The sequence below is a fragment of the Macrotis lagotis genome, chromosome 1, assembly GCF_037893015.1.
Source record: "Macrotis lagotis isolate mMagLag1 chromosome 1, bilby.v1.9.chrom.fasta, whole genome shotgun sequence".
Lineage (NCBI taxonomy): Eukaryota > Metazoa > Chordata > Mammalia > Peramelemorphia > Peramelidae > Macrotis > Macrotis lagotis.
Window position 1 is genome coordinate 392110378 of NC_133658.1, and position 13470 is coordinate 392123847.

Sequence of the window (13470 nt, forward strand, 5' to 3'; positions counted from 1 at the left end):
GTGTCTCATTAGAAATATAACTGATCTGGAGAGCAGATTAAGGAGAGACAATCTAAAAATAAGAGGACTACATGAAAGCTCTAATCAAAAAAGATATTAAGGAAAATTTCCCTGAAGTTCTAGAACAAGAAAGCAAAGTAGAAATAGGAAAAAACCCATTGATTACTACATGAGAGAGATCCTAGGAAGAAAATTTATAAGAATATCATAGTCAACTGTTAAAGTTTCCCAGGAGAAATTATTGTAAGCCACAAGATAAAAAAAAAATCTAAGTGTAGTGGCTTCTATACTGAAGGACTATAGATCTTGGAACTCTATATTCCATAGAGCAAAAGAACTGAGCTTGCAATATAACCTAGTGAGGGGCATGTAGGTGGCACAGTGGATAGAGCACTGGCCCTGAAGTCAGGAGAACCTGAATTCAAATTCCACCTCAGACACTTAATAATTGCCTGGTTGTATGACTTTGGGCAAGTTATTTAACCCCATTGCCTTAAATAAATAAAATTTAAAAAATATATAACCTAGTGTAATTTAATCAGAAAAATTAATTATAATCCTGAATCGGGGGGGATATTTAACAAATTGAAAGATTTTCAAGAATTTATGACAATAAGAGCAGAACTTAATTTGACATAGAAGATCCAGGAAAAATATAAGGTAAACATTAAAGACCAATTATGAGGGACTCAATAAGGTCAAATTATTTACTTCTTAAATGTGAAAATGTTGTCAGTACTCTTACAACTGTCATCAATTATTTGGGTAGTTTGAAAGAAAGGCTCTGGCTGAACTGTGTATGAAGGGTAATTCTAAAAAATAAAACTCTGGAGGGAGAGAGTAAAAAGGAGTAATTATTTTCCAGAAATGGGGCACATAAGGAAGAACTGATACAAAAGAAATAAATGGAGGATGGGGGAGAAGGACTGTTAGTGCTAGTCCCTTACTCTCATTAGAAATGGGTTAAAGAAGGAACACCTTAAACATTTAAGATTTTAGGAGGAAGAACATTATAAAAGTCTTCTAAATTTCTAAATAAGAAGGTTAGAAGATAGACTGAGAAAGGCTACACTCCTTTTAGTTGGGATATAGATTATAAATTTGTAGGGGGAGGGATAAAGGAGAAACTCTTCAAAAGAGGTAGATTAAGGTGAAGGGTGGGAGAGGATAAGGGAGGGATTTACAGGGTGGATAGATTAAGGAATAGGAGGGCAATGTAGCAGGTAGAAATAAATTAGATGAGTGAAGAGGGATAGGATAAATAGGTTGAGAAGGACAGTAAGGAAAAATAGGAAGGAGGGAAAAGCAAAATGAGAAATTATAGCTTAGAATGTGAATAGGATAAATTTACTCATAAAATGGAAACATAACAGAATGTATTAAATATCTGAATTCAAATGTTTTTTTTTTTTTTTTGCTTTTAGAAACAATAAAAACGAGAGCTAGAGAAATAAAACAAAGGGCAGGAGCAGAATTCATTATGTAAAAATCTCCTAAAACAGGGGTAGTAATCATGATCTCAGATGTTAAAGCTAAAATAGATTTAATAAAAATGTCACCAATATTATTCAATATTGTTTTAGACCATTTTAAATAGATAGTATAAGATACCTGAGAGTATACTTGCCAAAATCGACCCAAGAACTACATGAGCATAAACACAAAACACTTTTTATATAAATAAAATCAAATTTATCTAATTGGAATAATATTTATTGTTCATGGGTAGTAAAACCAATAAAATAACGATAATTTTACCTATCTATTCAATGATATTCCAATTAAATTACTAAAATTATTTGAATGAGTTAGAAAAAATATAACAAAATTAATTTGAAAGAATAAAAGATCAAGAATTTCATAGAAACTGGGGGGAAAGGGGGAAAGGAGGGAATGTAAAAGAATGAGTCAGCAATACCAGTCCTTAAATTGTATTATAAGGTGAAAGCATTGCTAATATGTAAAATGGATAATTCTGATTATTTTAAATTTAAAATTTCTTGTATAAGAAAACCAATGTAGCCAATAGAAGGAAAGCAGAAAATTGGGGGAAAACTTGCATAGACAATCTTTCTGATAGGATATGATTGCATTGGAATACTGCTTTGATATAAGAAAAGATGAGCTGATTGGTTTAGAAAAATGCGGAAGGACTTGGATCTATGAAGGAAGATATTCACTTTCAGAAAAATAAAGGACAAATAGAAATATACATAGTACCATCTTACATGCATATATGTATATATGTTATACTGGAATTCAAATAAATTAATTACCGGTTTTCTGCCCTGATGACTATTTTAAGTATATATAAAAAGATATACCAAAAGGTAGTTTAATATTTCATACATTTAATATTTAAATAAGAATAAAAGAGGTACACAAAACTAGATTGCTATATTACTCATAGTAAGCAAATGTTTCCTTATGGAGCAGCCACATGACCACAGCAGTCAATGTTAGAACATATGCAGAAAGAAAACTCATTCTACCTATTCTAACTCTTTTTTTTTCTTCTACTTTCATGGCTTCCAAAATGGGTGATGAGATAATCCTTTAAATCTATATTTCTAATGATTCATTGTGTCCCAGCTTCCTATTGGCTTTACTGTTCAGGGAACACTGGTGTACTCATGCCATCTCTGGGGAATTTTGGGTTTAAGACAAAACAGAAACAAATGGCCTGGTTTGGCGTTTTTCTCTTTATGCTATATGTTTGTTTACCGAAGTAACATAAATGAGGAAAATAAAATGTAATATTTCATTAAAGGTATAATAAGTTTTAATTAAATTAATAAATATTACAAGCATAGTTCACTTAATCTTTTTTCACCTCCAGTCAAAATGAGCCTTATTTTGTGCACTTAGAAATGCTATTGTAGAGATGAATGTTAAAAAAAGTAAGGAATGTAAATTTGTGATTTCTGCATTGGGCAGCTGCCCGGGCACCCACCTTAGAGTGAACCCTAATTACAAGTGCCATTTTAACAACCAGTTTCCTGAACTCATCATAAAATTTGATATCAAACTGGTGTGAAACAGTTGAATTCCATCACGGCACATATGTATATATGTATATATACAGACATACATATCCATAGTTAATTGCAGTCTTCTCTAGGGGAGAGGGGATAGGTAGGAAGGAGGGGGGGAAGTAAAAAAATACACAGAAAAAACCTAGAAGGAAGCAAAAAAACTGAGTAGCTGTGAAAACAATATGTAGTACTTATTACATAGGCTTTCTTGAAATGGACATTTATTGCTTTATATTGAATCCTCTATTATGTTCTGCGGTGTACATGGAATTTTTTTCTTTTCTCGTTTTATATTTAAGTTTATAAATTAAAAAAAATTACATGAAAAAAGAAAAAAAAGAAAATGAATTGTGTTCTCAATGCTCCAATGTTAAGCACAACTTCTCTAGAAAATTATAATTACCGGAAAGGGAAGAAAGTTTCCAAGTCCCAATTTTAGTTTGGTCAATTTGACATACATATGCAAAGTATAGGATAGAAGCAAGGTCAATTAGGTATCATAATGCGAGGAGGTAAGTTTCACGAGATGGGAGCCACTGACATTTGTTGGGATGGAATTCATGACTGAAATATGGCTATGGAAGGGCACAATTGATTATAAAAGATAAAAAAAGGCAATGATGTAGCATTATATTTAATAAAAAATATCTTTGCATGAGGAAATACAAAGACTGGAGGGGGAAAGCATGTTGGAAAGATAATCAATGGATGGAAGAAGAGAGTGGTGAAGTCTACAACCAGTCAGGTGGAAATGAGCTAGAGAAGAAAATGACAAACCACTCCAGCATTTTTGCTAAGAAAAGCCCAATAGGGTCATGAAGAGTCAGATTTGATTATCAAGGACTGAACAACTTTTCTAGTTTATCTAATCCTAGAATTGCTTTTCTAGGTCTAAGGAACAGTAAGGATATACAGTAGATGTATTATACTTTTCCCATTATCATTTAATCATCCAGGCTGAATAATAGTATTTCTCCTAATGAAACTTTCTTTTGCTCTTAGTGTTGTTTTTAAAAATAAATAAACAGTGGCAGCTAGGTGGCACAGTAGATAAAGCACTGGCCCTGGAGTCAGGAGTACCTGGGTTCAAACCTGGTCTCAGACACTTAATAATTGCCTAGCCATGTGGCCTTGGGGAAGCCACTTAACCCCATTGCCTTGCAAAAACCTAAAAATAAAAATAAAATAAACAAAAACCCAACCTTTTAATCATCCCTAGAATTCATCATTGTATTTCCAATACTTTTTCTTCCCAATTGCCTTTCTTTTTTTTATTATTATTATCTCCCTTTGGTTTTCTGCTCTTGTTTTCATTTCATTCATATGTCTCTTAAAAATCTTAGTTCATTCGTGAATTCCCTGAGAATCCACATTAGTCACTTTGGACAGTTTTCCTTTTTTATCTCCTCCACTAGAATCATTTGTGTTTTTGTCATCATAATGTCATTGTTAAGAACATACTATCCCTCTGGTACCAATTTCCGCTGTAGGATTTTAGGCCATTAGGAAGAACATTACCAACTGAAATATATTCAGGAGAGTAACTAGGATGGTATGGTGCTGGAGACCAGACTGTAAACTGATTGGGTGAAGAAAATGAGGACATTTAGCCTAGAGACAGGTACACCCAGAGAGGGCCATAAGAAAGATCTTCAGATATCAGAAGGTCTGTCATGTGAAAGAGGGCTTATACTTGTTTTGTGAGTGCCCAGAGGGCATGACTAGGACTAATAAGTATATGTCATAGAGAAGCAGATATCAAATGGATGAAAGAAGAAGCTTCTAATCGCTTACTAGCTGTGGTAAATCACTTAACCTCTGCTTGCTTTAGTTTCCTCATTTTAAAAGTGAGAATAATAATAGCACTTACTTTCCAGGATTGTGAAGATATAGTGAAATGAAATATGCATAGTGCTTTGAAAAATCTTAAAATTTAACATGAATGTTGGTATATTAAGAAGAACTAGTGCTATTCTCAAGGGAGGATAGGCTGCCATCACTGGAGGCTGTCAAGTGAAGACTTAATCATTTGTTAGAGACATTGTAGAGCAGCTTTCTGTTCAGGGACAAGCTGATCTAGACATATAATCCAGTGTCCCACTCTGAGGTTCTGTGATTCTGCAAATGAGTGAGCTGGCCCTTGTTCTTTCTGAGTGTCTAATGAAGACATTAAAACAAAACAAAACAAAACAAAAACAACAAAAAAGCACTGGTTTGGGGCCCAAGGTTGAATTTATACCCATGAAGTTGTGATAATGAGTAGTCTGAGATGGAGGAAAAAATAGCAAAAATAAAATAGAAAATTGCAGCACAGTACAAGTGGATAGGGGAGAGAAAGAAAAAGCATTTGCCATGGTACACCTTTAAACCCTTTTTATGGTTTTGGATTTGGAAAAAGGAGAAGAAATTGGAGAGTGGTGTCCTAGTCTAGCAGCATGGTCTTCTTTATAAGGGAAAAGAAAGAAAATATTGTGCTAAGCAAGTGTTATCATTATCCTGATCATATAGATGAGAAAACTGAGGTAAATAGAGATTAAATTTCTTCCCAGTGTGACATGATTAGTAAAGTATCTGAAGAGGTCAGATATGATCCTTGATTCAAGACCCTACAGTCAGCTGCTTCTATAAACAGTTTCCTCTTAGCTTGATTTCATTCTATTACCATATCCCTAAACTGTGGTTTGGACAATAGAAGGTTAATTTTAGAATCAGGATGATCAGGGTTCAAATTCTACCTGTGATTCATGCTAAGGCTATATCTTTCAGAATAGTTCATGGTCTTGATTATTAAAAAGATTCTCCTTGCCATGGATCCATTGCAAAGATGAAATTTCAGGTCTGCATAATCAAACCTCTCACTCAACTAATTTGTAGATAGCTATCTCCCATCTTAAATAATTGGATGTCCTTACAGAGTTGAAAGTTTCCCAAACCTTGATTTTTTAACCTATGATTTTGGAGGAAACACCACAGTTTCTACATTCCAATCTCCCATCCTGGCTAGGAGCTTCTTTTCTAGGGCATAGGATAAGTGTTGGTCAATGGGCTGAGGTAGGGAAGTTAAGGATGAATATTCTCAAGGAAATGAGAACCAAGGTTGAGTGTTAGCAAACAGGAATGGATGAAGGAAGGAGAATGGTTATTGGGATTCAGGTGGAGGGGTAAACTCTGTTGATGAAACAGAGATGAGATGAATGGAGGTGGAAAGACAAGTACTGACAGAACAGAAATGAGATTAAGTTGGATATGGTTGACAAAGATAGAAAAAAGAGACAAATATAGATTTTTTGGGAGAAGGGTGAGGAAATGAGGGAGAGAAACAGGTAGAGGAATGAAGATTAATGTTGGTGGATGGATGTCAGTGAGGATGAATGATGGAGGATGGTATATATCAGAATGAGGAAAGTTATGAATGATAGGGACACAGTAGAATGATAATGATAGGGAACAGGTAGAGAATGATGAGGGTAGTTTGAGGGTCAGGGGAATCAGGATGAATAGCAATAAAGAGGATGGACATTGGGATAGATACAGGAACAGAACAGGGAGATAAAGATGGGTGTTAATAATAAGTAATATTCATATCATATTTCAAGGTTTACAAAGTACTTTACACATTATTTCATTGATTCCTACCATAACTTTGAGGCACAATACTATTATTATCTACATTTTACATGAGGAAACTGAGACTGAGAAAAATTAGCTGACACCAGGATCCCACAGATAGTAAATAAATGAAGCAGCATGGAAACTCGGGTCTTTCTGATTCTCAAGTCCAATACTCTACTAGAGAGATGATGATGGATGTTGGTGTGTAGCATCATGCAAGGAGATGAGAACACGTGTCAGAGGATAAGGAAGGATTGGAATGAACACAAATTTATAGAACAGGAAAGAAAAAGATAAGAGAATGAGACTGAACTGGTGATAGATAGGGATGGATAGATAGGATAACTGCTAGACATAATTCATGTGGGAACAAGGTCAGACTGATAGGAAGAAAAGAGAAAAAGAATGGATAGATATGAGGACATATAATCAATGTGTTCAGCTTGACATAGGTGAGGCTGGTGAGTGATAGATGATAGAGCTGTACAAGTATGAATTTGACTGCCTTGGGAGGTAGTGGGTTCCTTGTAAATAGGAAGTTGGATTACTATTTATGGGGAATGCAAGAAGGCAATTCCTGCACCAAATACAGGAATTGGTTCTGATGTTTTAGGATTCTCAAAGACTTGCTAGTATTCACTTAGGTCACCCTAGATACAGGAACTGAAATTATTTTGATTGCATTAAATTGAAGACCTTCTGGGTAAAGGAAACCCTCCTCAAATCAGTGTTCTACAATGCACTAAGATCCAAAAGGTGACCTCAATGGTGACTGATGTAGTTCTTTCCCATACTCTCCTGTTCTCTCTAAAAGATGCTAAGATTAATTCTGACTCTGAGAACATTGTCTGGATCCATTTCATAGAACCTCAAGAAAACTCTAGGAATTCCAAGTCAAATTTCATACCAAACTACATCTCTAGACTAGCTTTTCCAAAAAACCCAAACTCCAGTATCAGTTAAGAACCAGAAGATTTCTTGTTAGGAACCAAACAATGGCTCCACTGTTTTCCTCCATGTGAAGTTTGCTACCATTATGATGGCAAGGTGGACATTTATGGAATCAGAATCATAATTTCTGAGCTGAATTGAACTTAGACCCTAGAATGTTAGTGTGGGGAAGAACAGAAAAACTCATTAGACTAGTCATTTTGGGGAGATAAGAAAGGCCCAGAGAGGTTGTAACTAAAAGCAAAAAAACTGGACTGGAATCTTTGCCATTTAATAGCTATTTGGCCTTGGGCAAGTCACTGAATCATCTGAGACTCTATTTCTTCATCTATAAAATGAGGTAATAACACTCCCATTACTTGCCTTACAGGATTGTGGTGAGGTTGATATGAAAAGATGTATATAAAACACTTTGAAAATCATAAAGTTCTATATGAACTTTAACTGTTGTCATGCAGTTATTGTTGGTGTTCAGTCATGTCCAACTTCCTCACCCCACTTGGGGTTTTCTTGACTGAGATGTTGAGTGATTTGCCATTTCCTTCTCTAGCTCATTTTACAAATGAGAAAACTGAGGCAAACAGGGGTAAGTGATTTCTCCATGGTCACACAGCTAAGAAGTATCTAGGGTCAGATTTAAATTCAGGAAGATGAGTCTTCCTGATTCCAGACCTGGCCCTCTATCCAATGTGCCACCCAGCAACTAAATTTGAACTAAGTTCAAGTCAGGTTTGGTCACTCACTTGATATATAACCTCTTGGGCAAATTATGATGTCTCTCTGAAATTAGTTTGCTCTTGGAGAGCTATTATTATTAATTCCTATGACTAAGTGAACTAACACATGAAAGACTTGAAAATTTTAGGTTTAATCAACAAATATAAGCTTTTATCACCATATGTAATGGTGGATCTAATAAATGAATCCAAGCCTTGTCCAGTGCTTTTACTAATATATTGTGCTTTTCCTCTTCAGCAGCATCTGAGGTCATCTTGTCCAACTCTTAGGTCTGAATCTGTGATTTCATTGGTGTTAAGAAACTCCCTCCCTATAAAAACTTCCTTTACCAAATTTAATCAACTGTTCTTAATAGTTATTTGGAGACACGGAAAGATTAAGTGATTTGTCCAGGGTCATACAAATGTCTCAGGTGGTCTTGCATTCAGTCCTTCTTGAGTACCAGCCTGGCTACTTTTGCAAGCCCTCTGGATCAGTTCCAGTCTCCATCTCTCATGAAAGCAGCTCTGAGTTGCTAAGTCTCAGCCCATCCTTCCAAGAGATAGAAATCTGGGGAGTTCCCAAAGTAGAGGAAGTGAGCCAGAGCCTAAGGGGGAAAGAGGCTTGAGGGTAGCAAGCCCAGAAATGAAGGTGACTAGACCTGGGATTCGTAACTAGTTTATGGGTTGCCAGTTCTTATCCAGGTCTGTCTAGAGTCATATAGCCAGAAAGCTTTTTGTGGTATGGGACCTCCTAGGATTAGGAGGTGGCTAGGCCAGACCAGGAATTCTGTTCCGTTTAAGAAGCATTGTTAAGAAAAAATCCTTGGAGTCTGAGTGATCTATTAGAATTTAATCTCCTTGAGGGTCAATATAGCTTTATATTTGTTTCCTCGGCATTCAGCAAAGAGCCTGGCACGTTATAAATGCTTTTCCATTCATTTAAGATTAATAATTTGACTTGATTCTCTCATAAGGACAAAAGACCCAGGAGAAGACTGAAGACAAAATAAAAGGAAATTTTAAGAAACTTTCAGTTTCCTTCTCTATAAAGTGAGGACTTGGACTAGATCAGAAGTGTCAAGCATGTGGGCTACATGCTGTTCCCATTAGATGATAATCACCCTTGAGGGCAAGGACTATCTTCTGCCTCTTTGTATTCCTAGTGATTAGCAAAGTTTGGCACAGAGTAGGAGTATATATATAATAAATGTTTTTGATTAATTGTTCAAAATGCTCCTGGGAAATACTTAACAAAAATTAAATATAATAAAACATAGATAATATTAATATATGACCTGTAGGAATCCTTCTCTATGGACCTCATTTCTATTTATGACATGACTAGCTTAGATTAGCTCAAAGATTTCTTCCAACTCTGAGATTCTATAATTAGGTAATAAATTTTTCTGTCACCAATGAAACCAAAGAAGTGTGAAGAAAATCAACACAGAACATTTCTATGAGGAATTAAAACTAATCTCTACATCCTCGGTTAACACAAATGTCCATATGACTTTCTAACTATGAGACAGTGGAAATTGCTGTATTTGGAGTTTGGTTCTAAATCCTGACTGCCCTTTTTTACTTTTATGACCTTGAGTATTTTCTTTGACTCTGTTTCCTCATTTGTAATAATGAGGGGATAGGATTACAAAACTCCTAAAGTGTCTTCCAAACTTTAAATTTAAGTATTTCTTAGATTTAATCTAAATACTTAGATTACTAAGTATTACTAATACTCAAATTAAATCTAAGTAAATCTAAATATTAGTAACAGTGATACAAAATGGTCACAAACAAATATTGGAGGGGTTATGGGAAGGTAAACACATTAATACATTGCTGGTGGAGCTAGGAAGTAGTACAACTGTTTTGGAAAGCTATTTGAAATTATGCAAATAAAGTGACTAAAATGACCATATCCTTTGAGCCAGAGACTATATTCTTGTGCTTATACCCCAAGGACACTATCAATAAGAAAAAAGTCCCCATATATCCCCAAATATTTATAGTAGCACTTTTTTGTGATAGCTAAGATATGGAAACAAATTAATTGTCCATCAACTGGGGAATGGATAAACAAATTATGGTATGTGAACATAATGAATATTACTGAACTGTAAGAAATGATGTGCATGATCAATAGAGAAGCATGTTAAGAATTATAAGAATTGATGCAGAGTAAAGCAAGCAGAAACCAGAAAATAATGTACACAGTAACTACAATTTAAATGCAAATAACAGCATATCAAAAAAATTCATAGTAATTAGCAAAATTATAAGGATTAAAAGGATATGAGAAGAAAACCCCAAAATACCCTTTCTTGGAAGGGAGAGGTCATAAATGCATATATTTTCAGACCTTTCAATGTATTAAACAGTTGTGCTGACTATTTTTCTTCCTTTTTAAAAAAATCCTGTCTATCAGATGGGATGGGAAGGAAAAAGGGGAGGGATACATGGAATAGATTAACTATTTGAAGTAAGAAACAAACAATATCAATAAAAAAAAAACCTTATTTTTATAAATCTAGGTGTATGATGAGGGTGAGCAGGTTTGATAAAATCCATATTTTATAGACTAAAAGTGAATAAATCATGTTTTCCTCTTCTGTTTCAGAGGGAAGTCCCTTTTTTTCCCCCCTCTCTGACTTTTGAAAACCCCAATAAGATATAGTGGGACAAGTTCCAGATTTGGAGTCAGAAGACCAGAGTTTAAATCCCAGTTCAGGGAGAAATTTCCTTATTTGTAAAAGAATAAAAGATTGGGAGTGGAAAACATCTAAAGTTGTTTCAAAGTTTAAATCTATTATCCTATGATGTTATGAAACATCTAGACCCCTAGACAAGACCTGGGTCGGGAATTTGGGAAAAATGACCTTTAAGACAAAGCATTTGGAGGGTGATGACTTTTTCATGGTTTGTGGAGATGATTCTTTTAAGTTCAACAGACAAGGAATGATCTGATCTGGGGTTCCAGCTCTGCCACCAACAACATAGTATTGTGGAGAGAGCCCTGTTTCTGGAGTCAGAACTGGTTTTACATCCTTTATCTGATGTAACCATGAGGGTTGAATGCTACCAGTCATACCTCCACGAGTTGGCTTACCCTTTTCTAAACCTCAGTTCCCTGATTCTGTGAAATGAAGTGTTAGACCTACAAAATAAAAACCACCAAGCCTGACCATGTCAAGGATTCTAGACACATTAAACTCCAAGAACATCTTTATTAACTTCTAGGATCGGTTATAAACTCCTCCTTTTGACTCCTAAAGACTTTACAATCTGACCCCTACCTAACTTTCTAATCTTATTCGACTTCACTCCCCTCCATGCACCTCAACTTAGTGACCCTCCTCAAAGAGTATAATCCCCCTCTTCTAACTCCAAACCTTTCCTCCAAGTCTAATGCTTTGCCTCCTCACCTTTACCTCTTGGCTTCTACCAGCACTTTGCTCATATCCAACTTGTGCAATGGGCCTTTTTTAGGACAACCTGCTGCTGTCTTCCTTCTGAGACGACCTGCTATTCACATTGTATTCAACTTGTATGTTCAGAGCTTTTGTGTTTTTTCTCCCTCATTAGAGGGTGGGTTCCTCGAGGGCAGGAATCGTGTTTTGGCCTGTCATCGCTCCTCCAGCTTCCTTAGGAAGGACTTAACGAATGCTTATTGACCGATTGACTGTAGGACACACGAAATCCTAGGATCCGGGAGTCTCTCCGGGTTCTTTCCTTGCTACTTACTGGGTGGACTGAGCTTGCGATGGCCCAGAGGCTAGGAAAGCCTGGCTTAGGATAATGCGAGCTCGGTGGGTGCGCTAGCTAGGTAGCAGGAGCAGTCTCTTTAAACCCGCGCTTGTCCCTTCCCTCTCTCCCCACCAGGCCCCCGGGATCAGCACCCGGAGCTCTCCGGCCCCTCGCCCCGCTCCCTGGACCAGGTCCCAGGCGCACCGTTCGCACAGCTGCTGCTGTTCCCCCGCGTCTCCATCGGGCAGCTGCGACTCCGATGTCCGCTCCGGCTCCGCGTGCGGGGCCCGGGACCGGGAGCAGGACTGCCCGGGCTCCGGCGGCAGTGCAGGGGGCGCGCGGTCCCGACCCGGCCCGGCTCGCAGCCCTGCTCCTGGGCTCGGGAGAAGCTGCCAGTGCGTGACTCCTTCGGTGAGTGACAGCTCCCGGCACGGGCCCTGGGACTGAGTGGGGAGGGGCGGCCAAGCTGGGCGGGGCGGGAAGGGGAGTGGGGAGCCGGGGAGGTCCTGTGGAAACAAGCTTGGGATCCCGCCCGAACTCCGCGCTGGGCTGGCACCGTCCGAGGGGACCTCTCGTTACTTTGGCAAAACTTGGTAAAAACCTTAAACTGAGGAGCAGACTTTAGGATCAGGGATGGTTTCCGAAAAGGCGCCTAGCCGGCAGCGTGACTCACTGGTCCTCCCCAGGAGCCGGGATCAGCTAATCACCTCTTCCTTCTTTCGTCTTCTTTCTGCCTAGCTTCTTTCCTTCTGGGTGGCCACTCTCTGCTCACCCCTGGGGGGCAACTTTCTCCTCTCTTTACAAGCTCTGCTTTGCCACTGGAGGGACTGGGTTGAGTCGACCAATTTAGGTTCAATTAATGAAATAAAAGAAAGCGTCAGAGTCCTAACTGCCTAGAGAAACTGCAAAGACCCATCGGGTCTTAGGTTGAGTCAAGGAAAATGTTTTTTGTTTTATTTTGTTCTTAACAGCGGAGGGAGGTGGTGATGGTGTTGGAAAGAGAACTTGGGACAATAGGAATCAAGATACCTGGGTCTCAGTCCCGGCTTTGACAGTAGCTAGTAGCTACCGTTTCATTTAACTGAGCGTGTTTCCTAAAGTTAAAAGAAGCTATTGTACCACTTGATCCATTTAATCCGATCCATTTAAGACTGATTTTTGTGGGAGCAGATTAGGGTGAAGACAACCTCTGACCAGCTCTTGAAAGGTAGAGTCAGGCACCTAGAATAAGTTGAAATTAATTCGACAAGTCATTTTGCATTAAAGTAGTTAACATTGATAAAGTATTTTAAATTTTTACTTTTTTTAAAATCTCATTTAATCCTTTCTATAATCCTACCTTCTCTCTGTTTACAAATGAAGAAAAGGCTTAAAATGTTTGAGTGACTTGCTGAAGAGCATCCAGT

The 13470-nt window shown here is 37.4% G+C and overlaps 1 protein-coding gene across 1 annotated transcript in view; it reads right to left on the minus strand.

Annotated features, from left to right (window-relative positions):
- NIPAL4 (NIPA like domain containing 4) overlaps nucleotides 1-12346 on the minus strand; it is a 27965-nt gene extending 15619 nt beyond the window's left edge. The window contains exon 1 of the mRNA XM_074212524.1: nucleotides 12269-12346. Coding sequence (XP_074068625.1) covers nucleotides 12269-12305 — 37 coding nt within the window. The 5' untranslated portion in view covers nucleotides 12306-12346. The remainder of the gene's footprint in view (nucleotides 1-12268) is intronic.
- Nucleotides 12347-13470: the final 1124 nt, after the last annotated feature.